The sequence below is a fragment of the Geotrypetes seraphini genome, chromosome 10 (genome assembly GCF_902459505.1).
Source record: "Geotrypetes seraphini chromosome 10, aGeoSer1.1, whole genome shotgun sequence".
Taxonomy (NCBI): Eukaryota; Metazoa; Chordata; class Amphibia; order Gymnophiona; family Dermophiidae; genus Geotrypetes; species Geotrypetes seraphini.
The window spans coordinates 128,894,869-128,912,939 of NC_047093.1; the positions used below are offsets into that span (position 1 = coordinate 128,894,869).

Below are 18,071 nucleotides of genomic sequence, written 5' to 3' on the forward strand. Positions count from 1 at the left end.
AAAGAAGAAATAGCCAGATGGATCAAATATGGAGGAGCTCATCCATGATAAATCTTAAAACTAGTTTTAAATCCAATTCTAGCAGCCAACGTAATGAAATGAACAATGAGTAGCGTCGTCAAGTTTATTAACGTTAAAAATTAATTTAGCTGCTGTATTCTGAACTCTTTGCAATTTCCTTATCAAAGATTTAGGGCTCCTTTTACTAAGCTGCGTTAGGGCATTAACGCGTGGAATGCGTGCTAGACGCTAACGCAAGCATTGAGCTGGCATTAGTTCTAGCCACTTAGCGCAGGGTCAGGGCACGCTAATCTGCTGCTAATCTTAGTAAAAGGAGCCCTTAGTAGAGCCAATATAAACTGAATTACAGTAATCCAATTTAGACAGTATCAATGCTCGGACTGTCAATGCTAATTTTGTGGAATCTATGAATTTTCTTTTTTTTTTTAATAAATCTTTATTGATTTTCAAATCAAACAATAAGTGCATAAAAATGTATCATAGCAATAATATCAATATAGCACTGTAATTATCTAACATATGAACTATAATAATGTAAAATTCCCACCCTCTCCCCCTTCATCCCATGCTCAATTAAAGTAGAATATGCAATATTATGCAACAATATTATAACATCTCATATTTAATTACATCCCAAATCCCCCCCTCCCCCCTTGAGTGTGCTAGATAAAACTAAGAAGGAAAAAGAAAAGGAACAGAAAGGAACAATGTCTATTCATCACAATATTTTTCCAATGGCCCCCATATCTTTGTAAAGTTATTATATGTTCCTTTTTGTACTGCTATTGCTCTTTCCATCTTAAAAATATGGCACAACAAATTCCACCAGAATGTATAATTAAGATTCTTATGATTTTTCCAATTATTGGTAATATGTTGAATGGCTACCCCTGTCATGACTAATAAAAGTGACGATATTTGACTCTTTTTTTTCTCGTAGCCATTCCAAGTAAAACAGTATCATAGGAAAGCGCAACATGGTTTTCCAATAAAGAGTTTACTTGAGTCCAAATTGAATCCCAAAATGACTTAATGAAAGGACAATAATAAAGTAGATGGTCTAATGTCCCTGGTTTCAGATTACAATGCCAGCATTTATTACACTTGGAACAATCCAACGTTTGTAATCTAACAGGGGTCCAAAACACTCTATATAATCTATGAATTTTCTAATCTGTCTCAATTTCTTCAAAACTAAAAATGAACTCATGACCACATTATTTATTTGCAATTCCATGGAGAGTTGGTTGTCCAAATAAAACGCCTAATACCTTTGCCGATGACTCAAATGGATGGGAATTACTAGCAACTCTAAATTTTCTATTGATCCGAGAATGATTTTTTAGTGCAAGTAGGAAAAATTTTGCTTTTTCTCGATTAATTTTTAATCTGTGAGATGTAATTCGCTGATCGATAGCGCCAATAGAAATAGTTATTTTTTAAAAAATAGATTAACAAAATTTTGTGGAGATGTGGTTAGAACGTATCCAGATGTCTCTAGAGCTACGCAATTGCGAAGGAAAGAATTTTTGAAATTAAAAGTTAGAGTTTTAGCTCTAGAGGCATCTTTTTATCTAAAATTTCCATGTAAATGTCTTGTTAAGTTACAAGACATTGAATATGTATTTTGGGATCCCATTCAACTACAACAATTTCTGAGTGCTAGAGAACAGAAGTGAATTAATAATAAAGTGGCTTTTTAGTTTTTTTACACTGAGAAACAAGAGGATAAGATTAAGATCCAAGATAGAGTAGGAAATGGCTTAGGACTCGCGAGGATAAATCGTGAGTCGTTAATCATTTCTTTAGTTCTTTCCTTTAAATGTGTATATTTGAAATGGTATCATGCCTCTCTTTTCTTGTGGGCTTTGAAAGGAATATGTATGAAAGTATGATTATTGTAAACTTGTTTTCTTTGGTTTGGTATCGTTTGATATTGTAACTATTAAAATTATAAAGAAATAAAGAAAAAAAAAAAGAAATAGTTATTTTTCAAGAACTGAATTCAAGTCTCCCAGTAAAGGGAGTAATACTGTAATACCATCTGCATAAATTAGTGCCTCCAATCCTACAGATTCTAACCTTAATCCTAAAGAATTTAGCAGCTTATTAACCAAAATGGGAGGCAGCGGTGATCCCTGAGGGACTCCGCATTGCGCAGACCATTTTTCAGGTAAGTTCCCTTTCGTTTTCACTTGATAGGACCTGCTTAACAAAAACCTGAAAATCAAGAGAGCACATTCCCAGTTATTCCTAATTCACTCAATTTTTCTAATAACAAATTATGATCCACTAGATCAAAAGCACAAGACAAATCAGATTGCAAAATTACCATTTGTATACCTTTACTCATCCAGTGGCGTACCTAGCATATGTAATAGCTATAAAAACACAGATCTATTGAAAACCGATGTATGTAAATCAACACTTTCAATTGGTGACTACTATATTTGTAGGACAAGATAGTAATGAAGTTTTGCAGAGAAATATATATGTGAGACTAGTATCCACTCTAAATATGCTCAAAAAGAAGGAGAAAAGCCTCAGAAAGAGGTCCTCCCACCGCCACAAAGGTGGATATCAAGGTGGTTAGACAGTAACCTCACAGGCAAAACCTTCATTGATGTGAGTAATTTGAGCAAAAAACTTGTGCTTCACATATATAAATATATATAAATAGATAGAGGAAAAACCACTTATCTTAAACTGATCGGCACACCGACGGAGGCCAGTGTTTCACCGACAAGTTGCATCAGGGTGTGACCCGACCGATCAGTGCTAAAACCACAACTAATCGAGCTCCTAGCATATGTTACACCCGGCCGCACTGTTCCCTCTAAGCTGAGCAGGAGTCCTCCACCCACAGTCTCACCAATAGAGGGTGCTGTTTTACTGTCACATTTTTCAATTGTGAGGGACAGGCAAGTTCTGCAGGACTCCAGGGAACATACCTGTCCTTAGCGACTGAAAATATTACAGGCGGGGCCCATCATTTTTTGATACCCCTCCCCCCATCTGTATGAAAAACATGATTTTTAGTAGCAATCCACACATTGCACAACAAGAGTGTACCTAGGAAAAGGCAGCATCTTACATACTGCTGTGAGCAGGGCAGGATTAACCAATAAGCCAAGTAGCACATGCCTAGGGCCCGAAATGGTCAGGGGGGCCCGATGAAGGACAGCATCAACATTGTTTTTTCCAAACGGCGATGGACCTCTCCAGCATCGATCAGCAATGCGGGGCCCCCCCCCCCCAATCGGCAACACGGGTCCCCCCATTGACGGAAAGTAAGACAAGCAAGCAACGCAGGTAAGAAAGGCAACGGGAACTGTAATTGTGCAAGCGGTGCTGCTTGCCCAAAGCTTCCCTCTGACGCAGCTTCCTGTTTCCGCCTCGGCGCATGGTGGGGTGGGGCAGGGCAGGGGGCCCAGTGTACTTGTGTGCCTAGGGGCCCCTGATGAATTAATCCTGCCCTGGTTGTGAGCAGTAGAATAAAATACACCCATTGTAAAACTAAACAAGCCAGACTAGCACAGATCGATCCTGCCCAGTCAATGCTAACAGAGAACCATGTCTTTCGTACACACAGAACACAGAAAACACCTTTGCCCAGTATGGAATATGTAATCACAAACTACCCCCCTCCTTTTACAAAATCGTAGCATGGTTTTTAGCACCGCCATAGAATTCCTAAGAGTGTCAGAGCTGTTATTACCGAGGCCGGCGCTAAAAATTGCACTATGTTTTTGTAAAAGGGGGGTAAAATAGAAATACGTAGACAAAAGTTAAACTGAACCACCAAGAAGCTGGACTCTGCATACAATGCAACATCACAGAAACAGAAACAGTGATGCATGTTCCCTAACATTGTGCAAAAATATAAAGAGAGCAGATGTAAATTTGAAAAAAAACAGAGAAATAGCAATCATCACTTTCTGCTCTAATGGTATGGGTGGGGTGAGTGTAGTGAGTTACCAGATTCTATTTTTTAGTACTTCTCCCTTTTTTCTAAGCTTTTTCCACAACTTTCCCCTTTTCCCCCTTCTTCTGAAGAGGACTTCTGCTACTGCTGCCACTAGATCTCCATATCTTTGGGTGGTGTGGTATCACTACCCCTCTGCTTCCGGCCATTGAGTCTTCAGCCTGTCTATGAATGAAAACATCTGCCATGTTGTCCAATTGTGCTGCAGTAGTTCTGCACACGTTTTTAGCTTGTGGTGCGCTGATAACCTCAGTCTTCATCACTTTGAGTTACTGCCACTCGTTGAGGGCAGGGGAAGGAGAACCTCTGCCAGCATTTGAACCTGTGCTATTGCTGTCACCAGTATCTTCAGCTGGCACTGTGGTGGGAATCGCCTTCCGCAAAATGTTTAGTTGAAACCTCTCTGTGACCCTGGGTGAGTCCCTGGTGTTTCTTTTTTTAGTTCTAATTCTATCAGAGATTATGGGACAGTCTCTCTGTTTATTTACTGTCACCCTTCTCTGTCTTTATATCCTTTTCCAAACTAGCCCCTCCTTCACTTTTGCTGGATACATTAGCCTTCAATTTTACTTCCTTTCCTGCTTCCTTCTCTTCAGATTCTGTGATCTGCCTTTTGCAGTTGTTAACATGGGCTGTGAAGTTATAACCAATATCTTAAAGTATTAGAATGTAGTCATTTAGAACGACATTCATCATTCTCATAGCCAATTGCACTACAGACCCAGAACTCTCTTAGATAATTCGACCACAGGAATTAGAACCTACATTTGGTCAGCCTACATGACTCAGAATTCTCATAGTGGAATTACCTGAGCAGACGACATTGACATCTTCTCCATGGTTACAGTCATTTGACCCAAAAGGCTTTGCTTTGCAGTCTTGCAGATGAGACTCCGAACCATTGCAGCTCACTTCATGAAGCCAAATAGGGCCACTTCCTTGGCTATTCCAGCCCCACCATTCCATAACTATAGGATATCCACAATTGAGTTCTCGGCATAGCACATGAGCATCTCGTAAATCCCAGCCACGCGCGCACACCGTGCCCCATTGGTCATTATGATTCACTTCCAATCTCCCTGAGCAGTGACTGAGGCTACCCACCAGCATCCACTTCAGTTGATCTGTAAAAACAATAAATCAATAATTACAGCTAGCATCAGTTCTTAGTAGTATCCTAATTCCTTTTGATACCACCTGAATCCCTTGGTGGTATGACCACATTCTAATTCACAAGAACTCATTATTATTTTGCTTCTATAAAACAGTTGTTAAAATCATATATCCTGTGCATACAGCCACCAATGAAAGATGGGTTTCTAAAAGAGGTGAACTGATTAATTGAAGAGGTGGAAGAGCCCGAGAAGTAGTTATTAGTCATAATTGAACAATATAATCAAACGTTTCAGTTATGCATTGATGCCAAAAGACCTGAGCAACTAGATCAAGCAAGGGGACCACCATCCCCCAACAAGAGAACTTTTACGAGTCAAAACCTTTACAAAGTCAGATGAGTCATCAGGATTTAGGCATTAGATGGAGTGCCAGCTTCTTTTTGCATTTCACTGCTTTCTTAAAATCTCACATGTACTCTCTTCGACATTACACATTTTCCACAGGACTATCCATTAGGTTTATGTGAATGATATTTGAAAGTTTCTGCTGTCAGACTAGAAGAGTCTGGTGCACGGTTAAAACCAGCATGAGGCTGAGCCAGAAAATTTGAACACAAAAAAGTCATCTAGCAAAAGGTCTTGATTTAATATGGCGTTCCCCTGAATGCACGCTTGAGCAGCCTTCTGAAATTAGATCATTTTACATAAGGCATTTGTGCTATCTAATATAATAAAATGCTAGGCCGCGCATGCGTACTCACACCGCGTGTTCCCTGATCTGGCGGCATGCGCGCCAGAAAAGCTTCCCTGCTATCCACCTCTCAATACGGTCCACTTGACGTCCAGCACTAAGCTTTCTCTGCAGAGGAAACTCACCCACAAAAATGTGCACTGTCTCACTGTCTGGTGACTTTAGCGAATGCTCTGGATGCTCCACTGAATAGTAACAACTGTATTCCCCTTCATGCCACAACTCCAGATCCTTTATTGCATAAACTGATGTGGTCCTGCCAGCTGGCAGCCTCTCTATGATGGTATAACTCTTTGCTTTGATGTAAACAGTTGTGTTCATGTGAAGATTTGGAAGTGAACACCTCACTTCCAGGCTGTCCTTCTTCTTGAATGCCATGTAAGCAGGTGATAAACTGATATTGGGTTTTTCCAAAGCTCCTGAAACAATAAAACATATTTGTATTCAGTGATCACAGAGTTAGTTTGTGTTATAAAGCACTAGCCAATCATAATGCTGAATTGCCTGACACATTTTCTACGATATTGGAAGGTGGTATTTGAACCGCTTCATTTCGAGATGTACTGGAACATCATTCGGCAACACTGATGACGCCTACCATATAAGAATGATCCCTTTCATACGTAGAGCTACTAAGGGGAGGAGTTTTGAGAAGGAGATTATTGCATCATATCTTCCCAATCCCAATTTCTCCATCCCAGATCTGGAGGGAAAAACATTTGGAAAACCACCTACAGTATATGCATGCAGTCCATATGTGGATTGTTTGAATTTTGCTAACATTGAGATTTGTAAGCAAGCACCCATGAGAAAAATAAAAAGTAAATGGATGTTAGCAATGTGCCAAGTCAACACTCACATGCTGCAGTCAATGTTGCTTTCAGCAGAAGCCTCACTGCTAAATATACATAGTGACCGTTGACTGGAATCAGCTCTACAAACAGTTGTGCAACTCAGCCATTAGTCTTTCTGCCAGAGTAGAGGAATATCAGTTTTGACAAGTGAATATTGTTAATGCAGTTCGACATGGCAAGTGTGTTAGACTTAGTTGATCACAATATCTTATTGAATTAATTTTGTTATTGTGGGATTGGTGACTGGGTTAAAAGGTGGTTCCAAGGTTCCTTGAGAAACCGATCATACTCGCTCTGAGGAAAGGGATGTTGCCAGTGGTGTGCCTCAAGGTTCTGTTCTTGGGCTTATTCTTTTTGACATTTTTATAAGCGATATTGCTGAAGGGCTGTCAGTTATGATTTGCCTCTTTGCGGATGATACCAAAATCTGCAATAGAGTAGACACCCTGGATGATGAAGAAAATCAGCTGAAGAAAATATCTATTTTCAAACCCACAAGATGTCTACCTTTGTTTTTTCAAAAATGGCCCAGCTAGATGTTTTATCCAGCTAGATGTCTTGCAGGCATAAGGGCTCTTGTGGTATACAGGTGGGTACAGTAAGTTTTGGGTGGGTTTTGGAGAGCTCACCATTCAATATAAGCAAGTCATAGTGACATCTGTACCTGGGACTTTTAATATGATATTCACTGAAGTAATCCTTAGAATGCCCCTCTGCTGTACTGAGGAATGCTCAGCTATCTATGAACAGTTTGCTAAGAATGCTGGCTGCTTGAATGTTCGAAAAGATTGCTTTTGTGCATTTTTTCTTGTGGACATCTTTATATTTGAGAAAGGCCCCAAAAGATAGACGTACTAAGGGCCCAAACATCTAGATGACACATTTTCAAACGTAAAAGACAGACATCTTGCAGTTTTGAAAATGAACATTTTCCCTACTGGATTTCTAGACGTCTTTCCCAAAACATCCTAACTCAGACTTAGACGTCCTATTGAAAATGCCCCTCTATGTGTTTTAAGATAATAAAACATTTTTGACAACATTAGAAATTTGAGTCTTAAAGTTCAGATCTTTGTTTAAAAAAAAACACAAAAGCCAACAACCCACCTGAAAACCTGACTGGTTTGCAGTCCTTGAGTACTGAGGTTGCCCACCCCTGCTATACTCGGTGCTCAAAATCGCACATGTATGTTTCGGTTTGTGTCCTATTTGTACACACAATTTAACTGAATAACGAGCTAACTAGCACCAATAAATGAACACTAATAAGCAATTATTGTACTAATTGACAACAATTTGAATTTACATGCGCATCTTGTCAGTCAGTATTCTATAAAGATGCATACGAGTACGTACATTTATTAGCGCACAACTGAAAAGGGGATATTGTCATGGGAGGATCATGGACGGGTCAGGGCATTCACTAAAAATGCATGGATCCCCCCATTTTATAGAATGGGGGATCCATGCTAACTAAGGCACAAGGACTTCCACCAGGTTTCAGTTGGTATAAATCATACCTAAAATTGGGCATGGATCCTGGCGCTAAGAACTATTCTCTAAACAGCACCCAATGGCATTCCTTTTCTTTTTTTTTTTTACACAAAAATCGGGTACCATTTACTAAATTTAGGGGTCCTTTTACAAAGGCGCAGTAGCGGTTTAACGCGCGGAATACCGTGCATTGAAACGCCTGCCGCGCTAGTACCTAACGCCTCCATTGACGAGGTGTTAGGATTTTAGGCTGCCGGGGGGGTTAGAGCGTGATGAAATGTCGGACGCGTTAACCCCCGTAGCACACCTTGATAAAAGGAGCCCTTAGTCTACAATGTTTAGCTTTAATGAAATTAGTATATCTGCAGTGGAAAGGGTTTATCTGCGTTGGTGTGAAATAGGGAAAAGTGTGTCTTTAGAAACTTATCCCCCCACCTTTTACTAAGCCATGGTCCAGAGTGCTAAAGGCGCTGATGCTGTTCCAACACTCAGAATTCCTGTGAGCGTCGGAGCAGCGTTGGAGCATTTTGTGCCCCAGGCCGCAGAAGAAACCTCTACCATGGCTTAGTAAAAAAAAAAAAGGGCCTTAAAGATGGAGACACTTAATACAGATTTCACCAGTTTGGGCTGTGAAATAATCTATGAGGGGTAGTCTGAAAAGTTTGGTAAATTTCCATGAGATGATGCCACAGTCCATTAACTCGTCAATACTGTCGTTGAGTATTTTGCAAAGTTTGACAAAACTGGAAACTCGCTGGACTAACCCCCCTTCTACGAAACCGCGCTAGCGTTTTTTAGCTCAGAGAGCCACGCTGAATGACCTGCGCTGCTCCCGATGCTCATTGAGTTCCTATGAGCGTCGGGAGCAGCGCGGGCCATTCAGCGCGGCTCCCCGCGCTAAAAAACGCTAGCACAGTTTCGTAGAAGAGGGGGGTAAGTGTATAGCCCTCGATGGAGACTACATTGTTTAACTTGCTTTTTTACCAAACTTTTCAAACCACCCTTGTAAAAGTAATAGGGTAATTGATTGCTTTCTAGAGAAAGTAATATATGGATAATTAGATCATACCAGCAAGATTGATAACAGGCAAATCTAAATACGATCACATCTCGCCCTATCTCCAACAATTGCACTGGCTGCCTGTTGTTTTTAGATCTCAATACAAAGCAATATATATATTTTTTAATCTCACTTATTGTTATACCACTTATTTTGTTTTATTTTATCATTCAAATTTCACTTAAATTTCCCCAGAATTCTATTGCTTCAACGGTTCTCCCTCTGCATCTATTCTTATCTCCCCTCTTTTTTCAACCTTTCAAAGTCCTTTAGATCATTGTAGTCTTATTAGAATGTTTATTTTCTTATTTTTCTCATCTATTCTCTCTTTTATTTCTTCATTACTCTACTAATTGTCATTTTTCCAGGTACTTTAGTTAGATTGTGAGCCTTCGGGACAGTAAGGGAATTTCTAAGTACCTATTTTACTTATAATTTTAACGCACCCTATTGTCTATTTTTCTGTAAACCGCTTAGAATCCTAACGGAGTTTAGCGGTATATAAGAAATAAATTACATTACATTTACATTACATTACAATAATGATCTGCCATCAATTCTTGTATGGAACCATACTTCAGCTGTTTAAAAGTAAGATGTCAAATTATTTGCCATCTAGGTCTCTGCGTTCTGAGAACTCAGCGTTATTAAAAAAAATAAATAAATATGCTGAGACCAGTAAAATGGCCTTTTGCTGGGGTCAAATTGTGGAATTCACTTGTCGGTCAATTACGAAAATGTCACAAGAGTAATTTCAGAAAACTATTAAAAACGCTGTTATTTGTTAATACATTTTTTCTAGGACCTGATCTTTGCGGTTGTTCTTTTGATGGGCACTTCACTTGATTTTTTGATGATTATATGTTCATGTTTGTTTGAATTTATTTGTTTTATTGAATTATGTATGTAACGACACATAAACCGTTTAGCTTTAAACGGTATGTAAATTTTTAAAAATAAATAAATTAGCTTGGTTCCAATCTGTTTGACCTGGTTCCGATACAGTTAATTCAAGAAAGCCTGAAGATGGATCTGAACCAAATGAAAGTTCACTTATTCCTTCTAATGCAAATAATCCTACAGTGGAGAAAGGATGGTGGTATTATAGTATTTTGAAGGAATCTATACAAGGATTCTGAAATGGAGTTCTTAAAATTTAGCTTGACGTCACATCTTGTTGAACAGAACACATGGCTAAGGGGGGACGTGATCAATGTAGGTTGCTGTTGTGTTATTTTAGGGATAACCCAGTTATTAGTAACTAGGTCTCGTTGCATAAAATGGAACATGTGGTAACAAATCTTAACAGTAGCCCACATTGACAACTATACTCCTAGAAGTGTTTCATGGTGCATCAAAGATACAACTGTATATACTGACTGGCATGGACTATATAAGAGCTACCTGAGCACACTACACTGGCCACTGCCTTGCAGGTCTGTGTCTCCTTATTGCCAGAGCTGGTATAGCAGTCTGTGTACAAAGATTCTGTTCCGTTACAGGTAATATCAGTCATCCATACTGGACCAGTTCCAAGTCCAAATGGAGCTTCGTCCCGTGCTATCAGAGCAGCTCCACAGTCCAGCGACCTGCATACCACCTGGGAGTCCTTTAGAGTCCAGGATGCATCACACACAGAACCCCACTGGTGGTTCTGGTACATTTCCAGTCTCCCAATACACTTATTGAAGTCATCCATCAATCTCAATCCTAAAGTACAAAAACAAACAACCATGATAAGGTTAAAACAGTACCTGAATGATCTCTCCCCCCTCATGTGCAGCAGCTTTCCATCCCTCCCTCCCATCCCCTTGTGCAGCACCTCCAAACCCAACTGACCCCCACCCCTTCCCACGAAGAATTTTTTTTGTGGCCTGCTCCGCCAGAGCTTCTCTCTGCCGTCATCAGTGACATGGCAGAGAAAAGGCCCTGGTGGGCTGTAAAAAGCCTGTTCAGAGTGTTCTCTCATTGTCAGCAGCCTAAACTCACTGCTCTGCCAGCATCGGGCCTTCTGCCTGCTTCCGCGAAGACAGGACCCGGCAGAGAGGAAGACCTGATGCCGGCAGAGCAGTGTAGTTCCCGGACCATAATGCCGACTCCAGGAGCACCCCCTTATGGTCTGCACCCAGGGTGGACTGCCCCTCCCCCTTACGCCACTGGGAATCACAGTGCAATAGCAGAACGACTTGCAAGAACTGACTGCAGCCAATCAGGGAGCAGCAGCAGCACCGGACCATGCAGGAACGTGAACAGCATGTGTCTGCCTTCTGCGCCGCTCTGCCCAAACAGAAGAAGAGTCATCTGGTGAGGGAGACAGGCAGGAGCGGTCCCACCCCTCCTCTGATGCCAGAGGCAGGATCGCGGCAGAAGGAAGACAACTCCTGAGGCCTATGGCAACCTGCAAGGATCACTAAAGTACCAGCGATCCTCTCTGCAGGCTGCTACCTGCTGGAATTAGGTAAAGGGATGCGCGGGAGGCTAGGGGGAAAGCCGGACACCACAGCACTTCCCAACTGACCCTCCCCACTCGCCCTCTAAAGCAGGAGCAGCAGCGGCCGGCCAGCAAGAGGCAAAGCTGCCGATCCTTTTTTAGGGGGCAAGGGGGGAGGGTCAGTCACCGAAATGAATCAGTGAATCGATTAGAATTGGGCAGCACTATTCCCAACCTCGGCTCTTACCACATCAGGCGGCTTGAACAGGCAACAAACGGCCCAGAGCTGGAAGCACTTCTCCTGGTTGCTCAAACACCTGTACACCACTTTTGTCTCTCATAGTAGGCGCTAAGCCCCATCCCCCACAACCTTCTAATCCCACCCTACCAGCACTCTGATTGTCCGGTGTTTTCCAAGAGGTGGATTAATTGGACACCAGTCAGGAGGGGAAAAATATGAAGGGAATTATGATTGGCCAGTGTTCTCTACAAGGCGGTTAATTGCACGCTGGTCAGGAGGGGAAAAAAAGAGAAGTGGAACCGCACGGCTCTGCGATCGACTCCCGTCGCCTGAGCAATCGACCGGTCGATCACGATCAACGTCTTGGGCACCCCTGGACTGGACCGATCTGGCAGCTCTCTCTGTGTACAATGAAAGAATTAGACCAGTGTTTTCTCAAACTTTTTTAACCCTGGCATACTACATAAGAACATAAGAAGTTGCCTCCACTGGGTCAGACCAGAGGTCCATCCCGCCCAGTGGTCCGCTCCCGCGGTGGCCCACCAGGTCCTTTGACCTGTGAAGTGATTTGACCATTTTTATATCCTACCTCTGCTTCTATCTGTACCCCTCAATCCCTTTATCCTTTAGGAACCTATCCAAACCTTCCTTGAACCCCTGTACTGTGGTCTGGCCTATCACAACTAAACTTAGCAAATGTTTTCACGGCACATTATAATTAAAATTATAAATTTGCAAAACCCAACAAAAAAATAAAATTTGAGAGTCATTTATTTAAAGTTCTTTAACTTACATATGGATAATTATAACAACGGTGAAAGTAAAGTAGATAGAATAGAATTGCTAATCAATGCGATGGATATGCTTGTTTTGGAGTGCAAATTAACTCAAAATGCAGCTCAGTAGTCGACAAGCAAACATGCATTTCATCATCCACCATCTACAGTCATTCTCTTTTTTTCAATTTAATTTCTGTCGGGACTGAAAATCCAAATTTGCAAAGATAAGAAAATCTGAACGGTGACAATGCCTCAATTGCTTTGTTGCTCATGTTAGAACTCCTGCATAAAAATTGCCGTTAATTTTCAAGGACCAATCATGTCAAAGAATGATGCTCATAACATTTGCAGACTCTTGTGTATGCATCGTACATGTCATCTACTCTATAGTATATTTATGAAGGAAATTTTTAAAAATAAAGTACAATTCTAGAATCTCTTGGGGCACACCCGGAGCTCTTCGGGGCACACCACTGTGCCTCGGAATAGAGAATGATACGGTGAGAAAATTAATCACCTTTCCCGTCCCCGCGGATAACCGCGGGGAACCATCTCCACGTCATTCTTCAAGGAGAGAGGGAAGAATCAGAGTCTGAATGGGCCCAGCCACTGGCCCTCAAGCCTTGCATTGAAGAACGCTGGTGTAGAAGGACTGAGTTTGAGATGGATACTAAAGAATGGCACAGAATGCTTTCCCACGGTTATCCGCGGGGACGGGAACGGTGATTAAATTTCTCACCGTGTCATTCTCTACCTCGGAACACCGTTTGAGAGACACTGAATTGGACAATACTTACCTACAAACTGTTTTGCTTCACTGTAGGGTGATTTGTGCGCTGGTCCTACTGATCTGAGTTCATATTGACAGGTGTAGCTTATTTTATCCAAGATGTTTAAACTCGCCAACCTGTACAGCGCAAAGCTCTCGTTGTTCAAAAGCCTCTTTTCCATGAGGGGTTTCGATGCATTCGCTTTGTAAAAATAAACTGCCGTATTTATGTCAAACGTGGGGACGGTGCACATGAGTTCCAGTTCATCTTCTCCTGTAAGCGCATTGTAGAACTGGGTCAGAGAGAGGGTTGGTTTTGGTAAAATTCCTGTAGAAAGAAAGACAGGATTACTCATTGGTAGGCGGGAAAACGGATTTCACTGAAGGCACCAAATATAAGCACCAGTCCTCATTCCCTGTCCTCGTGTTGATCCAAATCAGGTTCCGTTTGTTAAAATTCCACCGCCCAAAGATCAAATGGAAACAAAGTTTTCAAAAATAATAGACTCAATCAATCCCCTGTCTTTTATAAAATGCAGCTCTTTTTGGGGTTTATCAGGGCAGTGCATGGGTTTTAGGCGCCATAGGTAGAGCATTAGTCTTATGCCCCCTCCACCCATCACAACAGTACCTTCTTTCTCTTCTCCCCTTTGCCAGCCCCAACTGCATCCATGTTCCCTTCACTTTTTTTCCCCTTCCCCCATAGCAGCTCCACATTCTACTCATCCCACCCAAGCCCTTGGCCTTCTACTCTTTGGGTTATTTTTATTAGTGTTCTGCGTCATTGCACATTATCGGCAACTAGACCAGGGTATCGCAATCTATGTGCCGGGGCACCCTACTGTGCCCCGGAGGATTCCAGGTGCCGGTGAGGAGGAGAGGCACTGGGGCCGACTGACTGTTTACAGGATGCGCCTCTCGCGGCCCTGTGGTTAGTCAGCGCCTGTTCCTCTCCTCGCCGGCACCTCTGCTCCTTCTCCTCCTGCAGCACAGGCGGCTCAGGGCTGCGACCGAAGGACGTCCGCTCATACGCGGACATCAAGGTGATGACATCACTAATGGGCGCGACGTCATTGCGTCGGCGTCCGTGCATTTCTGGGTGCCCTCCAGCCACAGCCCCGAGATTAGTGTGCCAGCAGCGTAAAAAGTTTGCGACACACTGAAATAGACCCACTGCATATACTGGGAGCTGTGGTAAATAATGTGTTGAATGCATGTTAGCACATTTTGCTGCCGTAAATCTATCTTTTACCCACTTCATAATCCACATAAGGCATTACTTCCTATCCCAAGATGTTTTAAATTTCTCTAATGTGAGATTCTATCACACACCTTCTCAAAATCCAGATTAGATACAGTATACTTAATGCCTCACCTTTGTCCACATGATAATTTATATCCTCACAGAATTTTTATAGATTAGTGGGGTTTCAACATATTTATAGTGACGGTGCAGAATTCAACATGCGAAGAAGCTGTCATTAGGGGTGAAGAGGCTCCTGAAACCAAAGCAGAGGTAGCAACTTGATGGAGGTTTCCCTGCATTGCACGTAGTCTCCGCTGAGTGCACCCCCAGGGCCAACATAACATCTCGCATGAGCTCAACTCCCGTTGCAATTGTGCTGCATGTGCTTGTCATTTGTACACCTTAAAACTGAAACGACCACCTGGTGTAGAGCATCAGGTCTCATTTACATGTGCAGCATGGCACCAGGTAGAGGGAGGGAGAGGAAGTGGCACCAGCAGTGCAAAAAATAGCTACGCTTTATTTTTTGTCTTGGGCCACTGGACAAAACTAGACCCAATGAGAGGCTAGAGAAACTGGGCCTCTTCTCCCTTAAGAAGAGAAGACTGAGAGGGGACATGATCGAAACATTCAAGATACTGAAGGGAATAGGCTTAGTAGATAAAGACAGGTTGTTCACCCTCTCCAAGGTGGAGAGAACGAGAAGGCACTCTCTAAAGTTAAAAGGGGATCGATTCCGTACAAACGTAAGGAAGTTCTTCTTCACTCAGAGAGTGGTGGAAAACTGGAACGCTCTTCCAGAATCTGTCATAGGGGAAAACACCCTCCAGGGATTCAAGACAAAGTTAGACAAGTTCCTGCTGAGTGAGAACGTAAGCAGGTAAGGCTAGTCTCAGTTAGGGCATTGGTCTTTGACCTAAGGGCTACCAAGGGAGTGGACCACTGGTCTGACCCAGCAGCGGCAATTCTTATGGTCTTATGTTCACTTTGCATTAGGAATGGACTGAGCGATGCCAAGGTAGTCCTTTAGTCCTGTTGCTGCCCTAAAATTGTGATGCTCTATGTGGCTGCACAGTTCGCCTAATACAAGAAACAGTCCTAGGGATTATGCTGTAAAGTGATGGAGATTTCCAGAGCTGCTCTGCATAATGCCTCTGAAAATGCTTCTGCTTTTATGAGGAATGAGCTCCTCATGTCAGTGTTCAGGATGGAATTAACACTTTCCCCCTCTACCAGTACATAATGACCAGGAAATAGCTAAAACTAAATAAATTCAGAAATGACTCAAAAAAATGGGGCAATTTTCAAGCGGTCTGCTTGGGCATAAAGTTTATGGGTACTTTTCACTGGTGAACTTTGTCCCTTATTTCAAAGGGAAAATGTTGTGTACTCTCCCTTTGGATACTGACATATAGGGGCATTTTCAAAACACTACGACATCCCAAAAATATCTTAAAATGGCACTTGGATATTTTTCTCGAGAAAATGCCCAAGTGCCGATTTTTGAAGACAATTGGGCCTTGAAAACATTCTAATACTATATACTGGGTTGCCACTTTCCATAGGTCACAAACCACGCTTCCCTTCAGTGGATGGCTTGCTACAAGGACTCCGATGCTTGCATCATGTGGTGCTTCCTCTACCCGAGGATCTTTGATTTTGAGGTGCAACATCAGACAGGCCAAGAGAATGCAACTGTTGACTTTTTGTCTCGGACGGTAGACCCTGACCTGGCGCTCAACCGGGAGCTGAGGGGGAGGATATCTGAGGGAGTCTACAAGATGCTACCACTCCACCTACTGGATACTCCCTCAGATTGTCAGAGCTACCTTTCCTTAAGGGAAAGTAACACAGGAAGGAGGAGTCATGGAGACAAGAATCAGGAAGTATAAAAGGGCATGGCCATAGCTAAGTCAGGAAAGGCCCAGGAGAAAGAAGAAGAAAGAGGTGATTCCTGTACATGCCTTGACTATAACCCTTAGATACTTGGCTTGGCTGAGGTAAACCAATCTTCCTTTTATTACTGAACACCTGTGAGTTTGCTCTGAGATCTGGCTGGGGTCAGACCCTGTTGCTTGACTGAGGAACACTCTTGACTGTATTTGGGGTGTGGCAATCACAAGCCACAGTCCATGTTTTTGGTCCTTGTAGCCATGTTTTTGGCCCCTGTATGCCTGGCCCTGTGGTTCAGGGTTTAGTGTGGGTAAAGCTGGGATTACCTGGTTAGCAGCAATTTCAGACCACTAACTAGGTGAATGCCTGGATAAAGTTACGACAGGGGAAGTAATGCTGGGCGCCCGGAGGGTGTGAGAAAGAGAACTTGTGGCCATGATTAAACGTGATTAATCGTGCAATTAAAAATTTTAATATACCATGATTAATTTTGATTAAAAGTTTTAATTGTTGACCATCCCTAGTTTATATATAAATAATAAAATGAAAGAAAAACAGTCTGACCCCACTCAAAACATCCTCACAAGAAGAATACAATTACAAGAAATGGCATACTACATATAAGGCTTGCTGGGTAGGGGAGACTAATGTTCATAGACCCCCATTTGCCCATAGTAATGGCTTTGAAATCTTCCCTGAAAATGTATCACTGGACAACAAATTTTTCCCAAAGTTTTGCTTCCTTAAAACAAACTGGTAATTATGATAGACCTCTTCAAAATAAACACAAATATAATTTCCAACTGACTGTATCACGTAGGAATTTTGAGAAACATGATGGTATCTTTAATTGACCATAATATGTTTTAACGCACAAAGTTTTTGGTAAGCTGTGATAGTTCGCACAGGCTAAAAGTATTTTTCCTGATGATTTTCATTTGTACTCAGTGTCCAATGCATCTCGTTGCAGTGCTCAACCAGTCAGCCAGCATTGATGGATTCCAGTTGCCCATAATGGTAATGAATTGGTGAAACCTTCGTCATGTTTGCCGTTGACTGCACCAAGATTTGTGGGGAAGAAATCCAAGTGTGAATATAGAAAGTGCATTTTTAGTGACATGTTGCACTTCATGGTTTTGTATGCTCTAAGAAGTTTGTCAACCAGTTGAATATAGTTTGGTGCTCTGTAACTGCCAAGAAAATTCTCAAAGACATCCTTGAATGCTTTCCAGGCGATTTTCTCTGGCCTGACTAACAGATCTTCAGATCTCTCATTGATGACGTGTCTGATCTGTGGACCGACAGAAATGCCTTCCTTAATCTTGGTGTCAGTTATTTTTGGAAACATCTGTCTTAGATAAAGAAAACCTTTGCCTTCCTCGTTCATCACTTTTACAAAAATTTTCATCAGTCCAAGTTTTATATGAAGAGG

At 42.0% G+C, this 18,071-nt stretch overlaps 1 protein-coding gene across 1 annotated transcript in view; it reads right to left on the minus strand.

Moving 5' to 3' along the window:
• The window catches only part of LOC117368167 (deleted in malignant brain tumors 1 protein-like), a 101,740-nt gene that overhangs the window by 33,582 nt on the left and 50,087 nt on the right, over positions 1-18,071 (minus strand). The window contains exons 6-9 of the mRNA XM_033961544.1: positions 13,529-13,828; positions 10,685-10,990; positions 5,998-6,291; positions 4,816-5,130 (exon numbers count right to left, since the gene is read on the minus strand). Coding sequence (XP_033817435.1) covers positions 4,816-5,130; positions 5,998-6,291; positions 10,685-10,990; positions 13,529-13,828 — 1,215 coding nt within the window. The remainder of the gene's footprint in view (positions 1-4,815; positions 5,131-5,997; positions 6,292-10,684; positions 10,991-13,528; positions 13,829-18,071) is intronic.